General features: G+C 37.4%; 1 protein-coding gene across 1 annotated transcript in view; it reads right to left on the bottom strand.

Moving 5' to 3' along the window:
* LOC149459871 (alcohol dehydrogenase 1-like) overlaps positions 1–18207 on the bottom strand; it is a 31532-nt gene extending 13325 nt beyond the window's left edge. The window contains exons 1-5 of the mRNA XM_089680564.1: positions 18138–18207; positions 11207–11308; positions 10760–10901; positions 7166–7253; positions 102–321 (exon numbers count right to left, since the gene is read on the bottom strand). Of these exons, the coding sequence (XP_089536690.1) occupies positions 102–321; positions 7166–7253; positions 10760–10901; positions 11207–11308; positions 18138–18155 (570 nt within the window). The 5' untranslated portion in view covers positions 18156–18207. The remainder of the gene's footprint in view (positions 1–101; positions 322–7165; positions 7254–10759; positions 10902–11206; positions 11309–18137) is intronic.
* Positions 18208–18745: the final 538 nt, after the last annotated feature.

The following is an 18745-nucleotide window of genomic DNA, read 5'->3' as shown; positions in this document are numbered from 1 at the left end:
TAGCTGGAAGAATGTATCTCCAGCAGACTGAAATTCCTACAATATACACACTTAATAAGACATACGGTAAATCAAACAGGTCTAAACAAGGATACATTTACCTTGGCAGTATTAACAGCAGCTCCATATCCGGTGGGAAAACCACATCCAAAAAGACAGGCCTTCTCCATGGGAGCTCTGTCATCAATCTTTGCAACAGCGCCAGCAGGCATCACAATATATTCAGAAAAGGTGCTGGTCCATACAAAATGATCCACAACTTTTCCCTTGCACGAAAACCTTGATGTCTTATCAAGAAGTACAGTCTGTGGTTCATAGAAGCTGTATTTAAAATTAAAATAAAATAAAGTGCAATGGGTATTTATACTTTACCCTCAGAATAATTAAAATTTTTGATGATTAAAATTTTTGATAATCTGGCTGTAACTTTTGTTTGTAATTTTGGATACAGTGGGTAAGGATAAGAACCCCTTTCAGAAGTTTATTGCTGTCTGAGACCACTTGTCACTTGCTATCACAGCACCAACATTGTTCCTTTCTCCAACAAGGACAGATCACAATACTGTACAAATCTGTAAGGAATTTTAAAGTATTACCCTACTCCTATACCAAGAGTATATTTATTGCTATCTATGTCCCTTTTGGACATTTTCTGTTACCAGGGGCGGACTGACCATTCAAGCACTCAGGCACTGCCTGAGGGCCCAGGATCAGTATGGGGCCCCATGAAATGCCCCTGGTACCTTTTTATAGGCTTTTTTGAGTGTGGGCAGGGACACGGGCCCCATGATCCCATATTGCCTGGGGGCCCCATGAGTTGTCAGTCCGCCCCTGTCTGTTACTCTCTGGCCTGGAACAGAGGTGAGATTTCACCATTTGGACCACAGAGAGCAGTGAAATCTGAAAAAGACTTCCTCACATAAAAAAAAAAAAATAAATTTAGTTGGCGAAACACTTTAATAAAAACATTTTATTCTGTAGGACAAAATATTGATATGGTATGTTTTTCAGTGTTTCTGTTGCTAGTTATTAAAGTGATTCTAAACCCAAAAATAAAATCATTTCTCCTTCTCTCTGGCTATTGAGAAATACTGTGAGAGTTGTGATTGGTAATAGCTTGTCACATGGCACAAGGCTGTTGTGAATAGCCTTGTACCATGTGACCTCTGTGATCATTCACAGATTTCACTAGTAGTGTAAGCAATGATGTCCGAAGTAACATCTTGCTTACTACTATTCATGTGATCACTGATTGGCTAATCAGTGATCACATGATCGGGACCGCACACAGAGGTCCTGTACAGTGATTGGTGTTCTGCTGTCCGTGGGAACACAGTAGGCACCAGATCGCGGTGCCGCACGCTCCCAGGGAGCACGCACAGGCAGGGAGGACATTTATAAACGGCCACCCACTCCTGCACTGCTCCTGTGTGGCCGTTTATATACTTGGGCCAGACGGGAAGTGGTTAAGAACTATCTTCAACGTAAAAAAGAACAGGGGGTCCTGGAAGTGATGGTTTGGCCATCACAGAGCCCTAATCTCAACACCATCAAGTCTGCCTGGTATTACATGGAGAGACAGAAGGATCTGAGGCAGCCTACATTTAGAGAAGATCTGTGGTTAGTTCTCCAAGCTGTTTGGAACAATCTACCTGCCGAGTTCCTACAAAAACTCTGTGCAAGGGTACCTAGAAGAATTGATGCAGTTTTGAAGGTAAAGGGTGGTCACACCAAATATTGATTTATTTGGATTTTTATACTGTTCATTTACGTTCTATTTTTTAAATGATAAAAATAAACTATTAACACTTCTATTTCCGAAAGGCATTCTTCATTTACAGTATTTTGTCACACCTGCCAAAAACTTTTGCACAGTACTATATGCAACAATATGATGAAATAATTCTTCATAGATTCAGATTATTTGATCAGCTCTATGAATTATCAAACAGACACTTACTGTGTCATTCATCGATTTCAAGCACAACTGATTGATTTAATTGAATGTATTCTAAGCAGTCTGCCCTGAAAATCTAGTTGTAGGAAAGTTGATAGATCAATATGATTGTTAAGTGAATAGTTCATTGAAAAATCTTCTGAATGTATTTTCAATCAGATAATTAAACTATTGAAAATACAATTGTATTTGAAGTAATTCCATGGAATGGTTTTGGCAAGGTCTGTATTTAAACCCGAAAATGAATTCACCACATCTAAGAACTGGCAAGCTGCACAATATAACATTTCTGTGTAAACTAAAACAGATCTGGGCAGTGACTTTTAAGACCAAATCACGCTTTTGTGTTGCAGTGTATTGCAGTTATGTGTGCATTACTTCAATACACATTAATACATTGCACTTCCACTAATTTCAAATAGTATCAACACCTACTAAGGCAACACAGTTCTGACATTTGTGCGTTTTAGTGCACCACAGCGCATGTCACTTCACTTTGTTATCGGATCAGTTATCATTCTATTTGATGGTACAAGTGTAGCAGAAACCTATTTAGCGGAAAAATGTTTTTTTTTTCTTTATCCTTCGTTCCTTCCTTTTTTAAATATATTTAGTCCAGTAAATGTCAAACATTGCATTGATTTTGTTCTGTATTTTTGACCTCCAACTTTCAGGATAAAGCTTTAGGCTCCTTCACATGTTTATCAGGCTAACCTGACTGAAAAAAAAACCTTACAGAGCTGAATGGATAAAGCTTACACAGCTGAAGGAAGGTAGAGAACTGAATTGGCTGCTTCATCTACTGCTCTGTACAAATGAAAGAAATAGAAAGAGATAGTCGGAAAGAAAATTTTGCCATACTCTAAGCCTAGGTTCACATATATGTGGGTGGTGTCGCTGCGGATCCACACAAAAATCTGTGCAGCCGCTCCACCTGCACTGGAAAACGCAACTGTACTGGGAACCAAGGCTGTGCAGGGTGTGTTTTCAGTAGAAGTGCAGGGACTTCTTCCCTGTGTGTCCCGGGGCACAGGAGTCCATTCAAATGAATGGGCTCTCATGCCCGCTCAAAACGCGGCCCTCACGGCCGCATATATGTGAACCAGGGCTTACTTCAAAAACATTTTTAAGTTGTGTAAAACCTGTGCGTCCTATATTACAGTAATTTGTAACATAAAGATTTTGGGGGTTATTTACTAAAACTAGAACGTGCAAAATCTGATGCAACTATGCATAGAAACCGGCTTCCCAGTTTTATTGTCAAAGCATAATTAACCAAGCTGAAGTTAGAAGCTGGCTACCATGCACAGTTGCACCAGATTCTGACTGCACCAGTTTAGTAAATTTCTTTATATGAAGAGTAACATTTTTAAAATAGTAGTTTAGAAACTTTGAAATCTAAAAGAATAAAACTGACACCCACATCATTAACCATTAGCCGCCCGGCCTATAGCCTATGGCGGTGGCAAAAATGCTTCACCATTCCAGGTGCACGCCATTTGGCGTGCTCCCGCACATGCGCAGTTCTCGCAGTTGCAGAGCCGCGCAGCGGCGCGATCTGTCACCGGCCGTGTACCTCGGACACGGCCGATGACAGATCTGAGTACCGGCCCCCGTTGCCGTTACCATGTGACCTGCTGTGACCAATCACAGCAGCTCACATGACAGTTATATATAATGGGTGGCTTCATTCATGTCATCCATTGTATACTAGTACCTAGCTGTGAATGGTCACAGCAGGTCACATGCACATGTCATGTGATTAGCTGTGGCCAAATCACAGCTAAGCACAAAAAAAAAAAAAAAAAACCTGAATGAATCGATTTCATTCTGGCAAATGCTTGCTTATAGCAAAGTAATTCTTTGCTATAAGCAAATTGTGTACAAAAAAAAAAATACTGATCACTTCCCCAAAGTAGTACAATGTTACTATGGTAACATTGTACTACTTTGGTCATAGTAAAATATGAAAAAAAATCTTAAAAAAATAAAAAAAAATGTAATAAAAAATAAAAAAATAATAAAAAAATTTAAAAAAAATTTAAAAAAAAATTTTTTTTTTCATAGTGTCACCAGTCAGTGTCCCTGTTCACCGCCATGCCAGTTATATGATGACGCTGTACTGCACTGGTGACAGTATGTAAAAAAAAAATTGTGAAAATAATTTTTTTAATTTTTTAATTTTTCCGAAAAATTATGACAAAAAAAATACAACTTCAAAAAACGCGCCATTCCTCTTATGAAGTACGTCCAACTGTCTACTGTGCAAAAAGGGGTCATTTGGGGGATATCTGTACTGTTCTGACATTCTTGGACCTCAAGAAATTACATTGGCTGTCAGTACTTCAGGATTGATCAATTTTCAGATCTACACCATAGTTTGTGAACTCTATAACTTTCCTACAAACTAAAAAAATACATCCTAATTTGGGTTATTTTCACCAAAGACATGTAGCAGAATACATCTTGGCCTAAATTTATGAAGAACACTTATTTATTTACAAACTTTTATAACAGAAAAAAAAACGTGTTTTTTTTGTTAATTTAGCAAAAAATAAAAACCCCAGAGGTGATTAAATACCACCAAAAGAAAGCTCTAGTTGTGTGAAGATGAGAAAATTTTAGTTTGGGTACAATGTTGTATGACCGCGCAATTGTCATTCAAAGTGTGAGAGCGCTGAAACCTGGCCTGGGCAGGAAGGTGTAAAATTGCCCGGTATTGAATTGGTTAAAATGTCCATTCCAAGTGAAAATGGTGGTCTTTTAACATTTGTTCTCCTATACATGTGAAAGAGATCAGCGAAAAGTAGATAATCTGTTGCGTGTTTATCTATGTATTAAAGGTTTGTGTTTGTATATTGTTAATCATCTATGTGTTTTCATATGCACCCTCTACTTCCTTTGTGCCTTTCTCATTTCCAATCTCACTGCAATAACTGGCAACCACAGGGCTTTTATTCCTTGGCATCCCTATACAAGTCTATGAGAATGGAAAACCTGCTTGAAGCAGGACAGTGTAAGGAGGTCAACTGCAAGTAAAATGTACCCATGAATTCATTCTGGATAATCTCAGGAGTGTCTGAAACTTCTGGTTGAGCAGTTGAGCCGTATTTTTACCACCTGCAAACCCACCAACCCCTCTTCCCCCAAAGCGGTCTTAAAGAAGGACTCTGGGATAGGCAAAAAATCACCCATTAGTACACCCCCCTACACAAAACACTGAACAGTTAATTCAATTTTGAAAATCCTTTCCTTTTAGGAGAAAAGTCTAACTGAAGCTTCATGACCTCATCTCTGTTATTCAAACAATAACAGCATCTGATCTGCCAAGGAGGAGGTATAACAGCAGGGATTATATCATATCCTCTCCTCTCTCTTTACAGTACAAGGAAACTACAGTTCCTATCAACTACTAGGAATTGTAGTGAATATGGGTGAGGTACACTAGGCCTGTATATACTGAATGTGTCTAAGCAGGGGCGGACTGACCATTCCGGCACTCGGGCACTGCCCGAGGGCCCTAGGCCAGTAGGGGGCCCCATGAAATACCCCTAGTACCTTTCATAGGCTTTTCTGGGTGTGGTTTGAGTATGGGCAAGGACACAGGGGCCCCATGATCCCCTATTGCCCGGGGGGCCCCATGAGTTATCAGTCCGCTCCTGTGTCTAAGAGCCTTGCTCTGCCTACCACTGGAAGTGAGGCTGAATTTCATCACAGCTTCCTGGAGAAAGAACTACAGGAGGGATGTGCCAAGACCAGTGGCTGGGGAAATAGTAGGCACAGCAGCCACTAGTCTTACAAACAGGAAACCAAAGAGAATTAACAGTTTGATTTTAAAATTAATAGACTATTTCAGAGCGACTACTGATTGAACCAGAAAATGGATGACTTATTCAGTGAAGGTAGTAAACTAGTAACAAGGACATGTAAAAAATGTATGCCCGGAGTTCTGCTTTAAACCAGAAACCAAACATTATTTTGCAGCTCACCAATTCATAAATGTAAAAGCTGCTTTGGTTTTCTTTTTTTAAGCTTTTCCTCTTTATTTTAACTTGGTGATTCACCAGTAAAACACTTCCTCTACTAGGATGTCTACACTCTAGATCAGTGGTTCTCAACCTTCCTAATGCCGTGACCCTTTAATAGAGTTCCTCATGTTGTGGTGACCCCCAACCATAAAATTATTTACCCAGTAATTATAATTCATGAGTGTCGTTTTACCTCCAATACTGCTGCTTTCAACACAGTAGCTGCTTTTAACAGAGTAGCTGCTTTCAACACAGCAGCTGCTTTCTACACAGTTGCTGCTCTTTACACATCGGAAATATGTGTTTTCTGATGGTCTTAGAGGACCCCTGTGAAAGAGTCGTTCGACCCCCAAAGGGGTCGCGACCCACAGGTTGAGAACCACTGCTCTAGATGGAGGAGCAACAGAGACACTTTTGGACAGCAGCACTGGTAATCTGAGGGGAGGTTAGTGTTAGATGCACTAGCAGATTTAAATACACTAACAAATTGAGGCAAAACTGCTGCTAATATTTTAAGCAGTTACAGCAACAGTTTTTTTCCTTTTTGGATAAAGGTTTTACATAAATAATAAATCTTTGAAAAATAGCTTGTTCTGTTGAAAAATATCAGACTTACTGGCCAGATCACCAGGTGAAAAAAAAAGGAAAAAAGACTAAAAAAGGAAGCTAATGCAGCCAAAATATCTAAGAATTGGTAAGATGCAATATAATAAATATTTGATTTTGGGCTTAATACCAGTCGCCAATGGGAGTGTACACATGCAGCAATCACAATCCTTTCCTTTGTGGCCCAGGCAATAATTAAACCCCCGGTTCTGTTCGGTGGGCACCACTAACATGATCGATCCAAGTGAATGGGATTGCAATACAACCGAGTGCAATGGTGTGCCACTGGTGGTGAGGAGGCGACATATAATCAAATGCTTCTGAAAAGCATAAGCTGCATGTCTAAACATAGCCTTAATGTATTTTGTACAAACATCACTCCTTCTATCTTTTACTCCTTCATCACAAATTATTTTGGAAAGAGTAAGCTCTTTTGGCCTGGGATATTTTTAGCATCTGTGTGGGAACACCTATACAATAGTCCCTTGTGAAATTAAGAGAATTCTGTTTAACAGCAAATGTACCCAACTTCCCAATAACACACATAAAAGTTTTTCATTTCTTGAGTACTTACTGTGATTGAAAACAATAATTACTCTGTGCATTTAGACAAGAACTGCACTTTCCACACTGAGGAAGACAGAGTGGAACAACTTTATCTCCTAAAAGAAGAAAACGATTAGTTTCAGAATGTGTTACTTACTATATATGATGCAAATATTATATAAGAAAATACGTATCTTCAAGTTTGCCCTAGTTCACACTGATGAGGTGCGTTTTCTGTGCGAATTCAGCACCGCATCAGAATCGCACCAAAAAAAGGGTCCTGCACGAATCACATAGATCTGAACTGAAAGATGAAGTGAATTTGGGGGTTGGTTTGTGCTGAATGAGATAAAGGTTTGTGCTTGGGGGGATTGGGGGGAAGATTCATACTAGAAGAAGAGTACATGTTTTGCTGAGAGGGAGGACTCTTTGTGCTAGAAGATGGAGAGAATTTTGTGCTAGAAGATGGAGATGATTTCTATTGGGAGGAGGAATTGAGATGAGCATGCAGATTAGTGCTGAATTTTTTTGGAGGGAGGGAATGGTGATTTTTGCTGAAAGAGTAAAGTGGAGTAGAGTATTGCTTGCGGGGGGGAATTTTGCACACTCCTGACACCTACACTGTGCGTTACTGACCCATGATGCATTACACACTTCTGACCCCTGATCTTTGTGTGTTATGTACTCCTAAATCCAGAACTGCCAGCAGGACTCTGTGAGTTACATACTCCTGACCTCTGCAATCTGTCTCACAGACTCCTGCACTGTATAAGCTATATTGTCCATTATATATATCTGACCAAACTGTTTGTTGCCTCAACAGTTGCTGGTTGCTAAGCAGTGCCTGGCTATTTTAATGAAAATAGACAAAGACAAATTATTAGTTTTCTGTCTATTTTCAGTGTACACAAAATCATATGTAATAGAAGAGTTTCATTTTTAAAAAATGATTGTGCCGAGGTTTATAAATGTTCGGAAGATTCTTGATCGTAGAAAAGCAATGCAAGTATATTTTATAGGTACAAGCAGGACTGGGTTTTGTTACCCATGCCCCTAAGCCCCTCTTAAGCCCCATGTACATGGGACACTTCTGAACAATGGAAACTGACTGCTGGAAAACGTAGGTTAAAAAACTTCTGTTTAGCCACGATTGCATACCGTGTTTAGCCGCATTTATGCGCGTTTAGAAGCACTTTTTAAAGAAAAGCACAGGAGAACCTCCCGAATGCCCAGAATGCACTGAAAGGTGGTAAATTATTAACAATTTCAGACTGTTTCAGAGAAATAGAGAGTAGAAGCAGACACAGCAGTATGTATTGAGATTAGCTTAGGTGTGAGTTGCTCATTAACATTTCTTTTGTTTCCAAGGGTGAGAAAAGTGTCTGGTGGAGTGAGTCATTAAGGCCACCTGGCAGGGGATCTTCATGAGGAATTTGAGGTGTGAATGGTCATTAACATATCTTTTCTTTCCAAGGGTGGGAGAGGTCTGAGGTGTGAATTGGTGTGACAATGTGTGACAAGCTTGGTAGGAACATCCTGTGTTCAGTGTTTTGTCCATTCGAGTACCTTGAAAACACTTTACATGCATTTTTCATGATGAAAAAAGGCTCTGGACAGCATTGGGAACTGGAAAAGTTAAAAAAAATTTCAAACGCATCTAAACGCGGTTTGCCGCGTTTAGCTGCATTTACAAGTGTTTTGTGTTTGAAACGCTGATAAAATCGACTGCTGAACGCAAGTTTTCTGTGTTCAAAAAAACGACTGTAAACTCAAATGCCTGTAAACGACTGTAAACGAGTTCAGGGGCTGCTGAAAAAACTCTGAACAGCTCCTAAACGTGAGTTTATCAGCTGCAGTGTACATGAATCCTTAATGTTACCAGTTAGATCACACCCACTGTTTGCCGTTGCATTACTGCTCTCCTTGGGATGCTCAAAGGTGCCTTAATTTTTTACAATTAAAACAATTCCCCTGGCACTGGGGAAGATTGTCTCATCCAGGCCACCGTAATTTAGCCTCCACCACTTTTTGTCGCATCACACGTAGTGCGCCACAGGCCACTATTCTCCTTTAAGTGTCCCTCATTCTCAAGTTGGGAGGTAGGGGCAGTGTCTTTTTAGTCACAATTTGTGTTCAGTCATGCTAATGTATGCCTGTAATTAAAATATGTCTAAACCCAAAAACTAAATGTATTATGCTGCAACTTATCAGTCCTTAGATGGGGTGGCTGCATTAGTTTCTTTTTTCATTCTTCTCTTTTTTATTTTACCTAGTGATCTTGCAAGTAACACATTTCCTATCTTGGAGTGACAATATTCACTCACTGTATTGTATCTATGAAGGAGCAGCATTGTTAGTCTAAGCTGCGGTCCTGATTTAGACTACAAATATCTAATTCTCTCATCATCTAACAGTGAATTAGGAATTAGGGCATAGGGAAGATGGTTTTGTAGTTCACAAAAAAAATCTAGGAAAGTTGACAACATTGTTTGATATATCAGTTCAGTGCAAAGGCACGCAACCAGTCCAGCTCACCTAGCTGAGTATGCATGTTAGTTTTTTTCAAAACCCAAACTCTTTTAACCACTAATAGGGATTAGTTTTTAGTTGATGAATCAAATGGCATTATGTGGCATAAACTGAAAAATAAACATGCAGCAGTAATTAAATCTGAAGTTTAGGTATGCATATTTTTACATAGTTACTGTACATTGGTCTAGCTTGGACCAATATACAGTTGTGTTCAAAATATAGGTGTACCTCGGTTTACGAATTTAATGCGTCTCTCTGGGACGTTTCGTATTGCAAAAAATTCATAAACCGAAATGCATAGGAATGCATTGAAAACCAATTAATCCATTCCAGAGGTCAGAAAAAAGTAAAAAAAAGTCTTATCTGTTCAAAACTCTTTATAAAGTGCACTTTAATGGCATAAATACTGTACAGGGACATGATTAAAAATTACTTTTTAAATGTATTGAAAACCAATTAATCTGTTCCGGAGGTCAGAAAAAAGTCAAAAAAGTTTTATCTGTTCAAAACTCTTTATAAAGTACACTTTAGAGGAATAAATACTGTACAGGGACATTATTAAAAAAAAATTTGTAAATGCATTGAAAACCAATTAATCTGTTCCGGAGGTAAGAAAAAAGTTTAAAAAAGTCTTATCTGTTCAAAACTCTTTATAAAGTGCACTTTAAAGGCACAGGGCTGGCGCTATAAACCTCCCAGGTGCAATGCATCTTGGGGAAACTTACTTCATATTGCGAAAAAAAAATTGTAAACCGAGGCATTATTTTCAATGGATTTTCATTCGTAAACCGAAAATTACGTTAACCAAGGCGTTCGTAAAACGAGGTACACCTGTAATAGCAGTCTAACACCGCTAACCAGTTCAATCACTGTTTTTGGTACAAATTATATATCTACATGGCAAATAATTTACTAGTAGGTGTAGTAGAGTAATAGAAAACCAACAGTCATCACGTGCATGCATGCTTCTGATCTAAATTGAATCATTAATTGAAAGGGGCGATTTAGTTCTAAAAAGGGAAACTGTACCTCTAAATAAACTTTACAAATCTGTTTACATTTACTTATGCTTCCAACAAGTTAAAAATACCTGGTTTTAGACCAGTTACACTTTTTCCAACACTTTCAATTATCCCAGCTCCTTCATGGCCCAAAATAACTGGAAAATTCACCCCTCCTATGTCACCATGGAGCGCGTGGTCATCTGTCCGACATATTCCTGTGCTTACCATCTAAGCATAATAGAAACCAAAAATAAAGAGAAATTAAAGGATTTAGTAAAAAAAAAAAAAAAAAAAAAAAAAAAGACAATGTCCTACTCCCCGCCTTCCACTTACAAATCAGAGTACGATGTTGTATTTTAGCAGCTATGGTTGGATACTGTATCAAAGAACGGAGTACACTGTATAATAGGAAGTTCAGTGATGGTAACAGGAAGTCCAGCTATAAATCTTACTACAGGTTTTCAGCATTAACAACAGATCACTAGACAAGTATAGGCAACTGATTAAAAAATGTAAAAAGGAGAAAACTTTACTTTAATCCGAACTTCTTCTGCTTTCGGTGGTTGCACCTCGATCTCCTCAATCGACAATGGTTGCTTTGGGGCCCAAGCCACAGCTGCTTTGCATTTTATGACCTATAAACAAAAAATGCATTCAATTAATGAGGGTTCACTACAATAACGGAAAGAGCTATTCTCAACCCTTTAGCTGCCATAGAGCTTTTTGTTTTTCACACACATACTAAAATGCACATATTTTATATAATAAAAGCACTTACAACATTGTGAATTAAAGCAAAGGCAATGTAGAATAAAATGGTTGTGATTGCAATTTTTATATCACATGATTTTAAGCTCTCCACCAAATCTATAATTTCAGTAAATGCAAACAAACATAATGTAGTCCCAAGGTGTTCGATGTTGTGTCAAGCAAAAAAATACCAAATTTGTCAAACTCCAAAGTTTTGCACATCAGTTAAACAGGGGAAAACTACTATATCTAAAATTGACCACTGACAACTCTTTATAGGTCTCTACAGGTCATTAGTTTAGAGTTAACCATAAATGATAGCCCTAGAATTATTACTATCACTGCATTGTGTACACCAATACCTAATGTGTGTGGAGCAATGTTTCATATGCAAATCCACCAGATGTAGGCATTTGCAGTCTTATGTGTAGGGGCAGGGGGATGTTTAAGATTTTTTAAAATGTATTTTATCAAACTTTATTTTTTTTAAACATGTTTAACTTAAAGTGATATTAGAGGCTTGATTTTTTTTAACAAACACATTCTTACCTGCTCTCTGCAGTGGTTCTGCACCCAGATCCTCCTCTTCTTGGGTCCACCGACGGCGCTCCTGGCTCCTCCCTCTTGTCAGTTGCCTCCACAGCAAGCAGCTTGCTATAAGGGTCACCCTCTGCTCCATGTGTCTATTCACACAAGGATCTGCAGCTTGACCCCATCCAATCTCTCTTCTCCTTGGCTTACTGGCTGTGATTGACATCAGCGGGAGCCAATGGCACCTGCTGCTGTCCCTGCCAATAAGAAGAGGAAATCCTAGGATTACTGAGACTCCAGTGCACATTGCTGGATCGGAGGGGGCTTACACTGACAGAGGTGCTTGCTATGGTGAACACTTATTAATAAGTAAATAAAAATGTCATATGGGTACAGTGTTGCATGACTGCGCAATTGTCCTTCAAAGTGCGACAGCACTGAAAGCTGAAAATTGGCCTGGCCTTGACCTTAGATGAGTTTTAGGGGGGCTGGGGGAACTGCTGCACAGAGAAGGTAAAAAACCTTGAGCCTTTACAACCAATTTAACATTGTTACTATCACATGGGGCTGACAAGCCCACTGTGTGATAACATAGTGCCGATGACAGTTTTTTTTTTAAGGTATAACATTGTGTTTTCTGGAGAGAATCCGAGGAGGATACTTTTCTTGAATTTGAACTTATTCACAGATGGAAGAAAGATGTGTACAAAAACTTCTTTAAAGAGACAGATAGGAACAGTTTTATTCCCACCATCAAAATGGATAAAGCGTAGTCCAAAAAGGCAGATGATGCACATGAGAAGGAATTGTGATCTGCAGTCTGATTTTGAGGAACAAAGTGTAATGCTTATTGAGAGATTTGTTAAAAGAGGAATGTAGGAGAGAGGCTCAAGGTATATGGTGAAGGAGATCGGTGCAGTAAATATGGGGGACTATTAACAAAGATAAAAAAAAATATTAAATATGAATTGTGCATTCATTACTGAGTTCAAATGGGATTATAAGGTGATAGAAAAAATTATCAAAAAACACTTGTTGATTTTACTAAAAGATAAAGTATTAACTAAAATCTTTCCAAATAAATAAAGTTTCTAATTTTAAAAAAAGCATTTAGGATTAGAAAAGGCAAAAGCAGGAAAATAACACAACTTTTGTCTAAACCCAGAAATACGGCTTATGAAATTGAGCCATTTATTTCTTGTGATAGCAAATTTATTACCTAGGTACTGCACTGCCTTTGTGGCCTTCAGTACGTAGGGAGAACCACAAGAAAGCTGAGCACCCAAATTGGGGAACATTGAATAATTAAAAAAAATTTTAAACACAGTGTTTCAAGACATTTTAAAGAATATCATAATCAATATTTCCCGGGCTGACAGGGGAGGGTTGGGAGGAGGTGGAGGAGGTCTGTTTTCAACATCTTATCAGTACTGCTGATAGGTTTATTCAATTTAAATTCATAGATCATCTTCACTATACCCCAGCCCGGCTGGCCCGTATGAGCTTTGGATCGGCGTCCTCGTGTCCTCGTTGTGGCCTCGAGGGTGCTGGTCTGTTGCACATGTTTTGGGCCTGTCCTTGCTTCATAGGACAGGACCTCTTTGTTATGTAACCTTGAATTTGCCAGTGCCACGTACCCCAGAAGTTGGCCTGTTGGGTATATTGATCGATTTTGTTCCACACACTCACTCTAGGATATTGCTACGTTTGCTTCTGTTTTATGCTAGAAAACTTGTTTTGCTGAATTGGAGGAACGATACTGCGCCATCTATATACCAATTTTATCGCATGGTTAATCTGGTACTACCCCAATATAAGCTGATCTATAAAGGATGGGCCTGTACCAAAAAATGTACGAAAAGTTGGCAGCCTTAGTTAGATATAGCGGATTCTTTTTGGGGAGATGTTCTATTGTCGCAACCATTGTCACAGGGTTCTATGGTTTGAGTGGACGGATTTTACATGCTACTGATTTCCTCTGATTTATAAGGGAGTTGATGGTGCGTGTGTTTGTGTTTGTTTGTTTGTGACTGTTGTATGTGTTTGGCTGCTTTTGTATGTTCTGATAGCTTACCTGTTATGTTATTATGTTGTCTCGGGATTATCCTTTGTCATATGTACTGGGTTTCTTGCGTATGATAGTTTGATACTTGGTTTTTGTTTTGGATCCCCTTTCCTGTATTATGTACCCTTATTTTTAGATTTTTTTAGTTTGAACTCCTGTTATTATTTGTCTCTTCCTTGTTCTGTTTTTTGTTTGTGTTTTATAAATGTAAAATAAACACCTTTTAAAAAAAAAAAAAGAATATCATAATAAAGATCCAGGTGAACTAGTGTTTTATGGGATAGATCTGTAGTTGGACATTGGCAGAACATGAACATGAGAAAAGAAGTATCACAAAAGGAGGCATGGTCAAAACATAAATTAGACACCCTAGAACCAAAAGGACTAAACATAGAAATAGATTTGGACTGTTTCATAAGTATTCAATTTGATTTTAGGTACATGAGAAATACCATTGCTGGCTTTATTTATAATAATATGTAATTTATGTATAATCACTTTAATGAGATGGTAATTTTTTTTTTTATGTAATATTTTTGCCCCTGGGGATCGGTTACTCTTTCTAGGAATATTTGCTTATTTAGGAATATTTGCTCTTTTTTGTTTTGTTTTTTCTTTTCTTATATTTTTTTTTATTGATTTACAAGTAAGTGAAACAGTACAGAGATAAGATTGATATCCAGTACATGGTATCCAATAACAGTAGTTAAGTAGTGTAAATGCAAAATACGAAATATGAAAGAAAAAAAATCATAAAAGGAGATGAATGGATCCAATCAACAGTAGGGGTAAAATAGATAACATTATATCCATATCAGTCATCAGACATAGTATAAGGCGCACTTATCCAAAGTAGTACTGGATATAACCAAACAGTCAAGGAAAGGTGAGGGTTATATATAGTTTAAAGCCCTGTGATTTTAAATGGCCACTTATTCATGTCATTTTTAAAAATAATTCTCAATCTTTTTTAATCTGCAGCTTTTACAGTAAAATAATACCTGGGGATCTGATCAAGAAGGCTTTTGTTAAGGCATCTCCTGCTATAGGGTGATGACTTTTTGTTCTTGTCTCCCAGTTGTGCTTCTGCATTGTCACCCTGTCACATGTAGTTCTCATAAAGACTGTAAGTGACTATTTTAACATACTGTACATAGACATATGATTCAATGTTGTCACCATCATAAAACCCATCTTGAAAAATACCACTTAGCCATCACTGGAGTGTATATAGACAGGTCATGGCTGCAAAGATGATGCAGGAGATCAGCCATATAAATGTCAATGTGGCATTCCTTGTATATTTCCCACACATTCACATAAAACCTTTACATTGCATATTCAACATTGTGAAGTGGTAAATCTGTATATTATATAAGTCTTAAGGTGCATGAAACTAAGAAAAGTGTCCTTTTGGCATACCGTAGTAATATAATTCTTGTATCCCCTAATTCTTGCACAAAAAAACTTTAATTACAATAACGAAAAAAAAAAAAATGTGAAGAATTGGATGAAAAACTAGGTTGTTGATTTTATTAAAAATACGAATTACGGGTTTCAATCACATACTAACCAGCCTTGTTGTAAACAAGTGTTTTGCATGCAATGTATACAGTATTTAGTAATATAAGCCTCTGTCTTATCAATAGGTGTTTTATCTGTATGTCAAATGGCTAAATTTACAAAAGTGTTAAAATGTTGCAAACAAAATCTGCAAGATAATCTCTTTATGAATTAGCCAATGCAATATTTCTATACACATAAAAAAAATCTAATGGCAAAACATAAGTGTTGTGAATTAACAGAATCTTCTATACTCTGTGCTAGTTATTTAAATTTTTTTTTGCTTTATTTTCATCTGGTTATCCAACTAGTAACACATTTCACTTCACTGGAGAAGTCACGGGGGGGATACCTTTGGACAGCATGATTGTCATTCTGGGGAGAGGGTACTGTTAGATGCACTAGCAGATTTAGATTGATTTAATTAACAAATTAAAGCCAACTCCAGCTAATATTTTTTTAAGTAGTTACAGCAACAATCTTTTTTCCTTTGGGAAAAAGTTTTTAAATAAATTACTAAAAGTTGACCATTGCAAGCACCTCTGTCAGTGTTAAATGGTTTGTCTCAACCCTCTAACTTCCACTTTTACATATACATTTCAAATATACTGTATGTCTTTAAAAATACAAATCTACATTTTTGGAATGCATTTACAAATTTTTGTAAAAATATATGTTAAAATGACTTTTTTATATGCTAAAAAAAATCTGAAGACTTAGCTACCCATCTCATATAGACAGTGTCTTGGTTCTCTCTGATACCCCAGAATCGTTGGTCGGAGATGGAGTTAAGAATCATCTATCCGATATGCACCTGCTCGTTACTACACCCTTTTAAATGTGTTATCTTTACTTCCAGCTCACAGTCTATGCTTAACTCTATGTACTTCACTCTTAAAATATGGTCAATGTGTATTCAGTCCCGACAGCTGTTGTCTGATTGTTCCCCATTGTTGAATATTCTTTACAACCCAGAGCTCCCAGACAGTTTATCCCACCAGAGGACAAGTGTATGGACCGTACATGAGATATTCCAGCTTCACCACGTGGTTAACCCAGCCACATGTAAACTCAGGCCTTTTGAGGAAAGTAGGAAAAAGTACCCCGTGATTTTGCATTCTGCTCATTATGCCTACATGCAATTTTGCCATTTCTTCCAATCCTTGAATGGTTCCCTGACTTTAGTGTGTCCTACGGACTTTGAACGTCTAGCCATGAAGGGACCCTCCCAACAATGTTTCATATCCTCCCTGTATAGACTCCTTCTTAATGATGACTCATTGGTGGAAATCTGCTATCTTTATATAAAGAAGTGGGTGGCAAAACTTCAACTCCTGATCTCTCTGCCCTGTTGGCTGCAAATTTAAGACTTGGCTGCTAGGACTTCCAGCTGTGTGATATATAGAGTAAACCTTTACAAAATAGTGATGCATTGGTATAAAACACTGGTTGTCCTATATGAGATGAACCAGAGCCTTTCTGATCGATGCTAGAGATGTCAAAATGAAAAGGGCTCCATGGCTCATATTTTCTGGTTCTGTCCCCTGATTAAAAGCTACTGGGAGGTGGTTAGAGAAGTTCTGGAATGGGTACTTGATGTTGTCCTCCCTCTGGACCCATTGCATTACCTCCTTGGTCTCTCTTATAAAGGGATTCCCAAGAATTCTAAAAAACTAAGCACACATATTTTAACGGTCGCCAGATGGGTGATACCTAGATTTTGGAAATCTGTCAAAACACCTACTCTAAATCTTCTTTTGCAAACTAAATTTCCACTGTATGTGAAATGGAATATCTTTCTGATTTAGCGGGTGATTACCTTGGGCAATTTACTGCTGTCTGGGAGCTATGGGATCAATCCTCTTGTAGCAAATGAGTTGGATTTTCTCAAAGCTTTGTTAATCACTATATTAATTACTGCCACTTTGCATTTAGCCATGCTATTGTCTTATGTCTGAATTGTTTATTCGTTTCTGTTTTCTTTTTTTTTCTTTTTCTGTTTTCTATTAAGTGTATGTATATGTTGCTGTGGTTGTATTTACACCCTTGTTTGTATATGTGTAAAATTGGGCTCCAGACCACAATAAAAATTACAATTTAAAAAAAAAAATCTGAAGAATACATTTTTAAAAAAATATTTTGAAAAATATATTTTTTTAAATATATTCTTCAGATTTTTTCAACATATAAAAAAGTAATTTTAACATATTTGTTTGCATATATTTGTAAATGCATTCCAAAAATGTAGATTTGAATTTTTAAAGACATACACTGCATTTGAAATGTATTTTTAAAAATATTTTTCATATATTTTGTAATAAAAACGCATATATATATATTTTGAAATATATTGAATATGGCCAACATTGTAGCATTTCAAATATATGGCAATATATTTGGGAAGAATATTTTTATAATATATTTTTCTTCCATGTATAAATGTCAGCTAGTAAATCATTGCGAATGTGACTGGATTCCCCAGAATTTTATCTCTAAAAATGTAAAACTAAAAAATTTTAGAGGCATATAATAGAGCTAAAAATCAGGTCTTTTACCTTTCCAGTGGAGCTCATTGTTAAAATACCCTCTTTTTGTCAGCAAGAGAAATGTTCATCTAACTTTTCATGGGTGCATTTTAAAAGATGTTTTCCAAGGTCATGCCCAGTTAACACATACAAAACTTGCTACATAACATATTGCATAATTGTTATCATTTGTAAAGAAGACTTTGGATTTTGCAGATAAATCTGCACACATTAGGCAACATTTGCAGACTGCAGTAAATTCATTTATTTGAAGAGATACTTGCTTATACAACGTTATTTAATTAGTGTATAATTGGTTGACCAGATACCTGAGAATCAAAAGCAGTACAAATCTGGCTTGACATGTTGTAACTGTAACATATATACCAAATTATAACACTGTCTTACTACATTTTAGAAACATATTAGTTTAGATGTATAGTTTCTTTCAAACAACAAGTTACATGCAAGTGAACAAAGAAAGTAAAATTCTCCTACACATGATCGATTATTTGAAACAAACTTCACTTAAAGCGGAGCTCCACCTAAAAGGGGAAGATCTGCTTTAAGGACTGCTCCCCCGCCTCCCATTAAGGACTGGCACCTTTGGGGAGTGGGGGGGACCGGCAATCGGAAGC

This window comes from Staurois parvus, unplaced genomic scaffold (genome assembly GCF_062004578.1).
Source record: "Staurois parvus isolate SC_StPar_1 unplaced genomic scaffold, SC_StPar_1.0 ptg000244l, whole genome shotgun sequence".
NCBI lineage: Eukaryota > Metazoa > Chordata > Amphibia > Anura > Ranidae > Staurois > Staurois parvus.
This window is presented reverse-complemented; position numbering and strand designations above follow the sequence as displayed.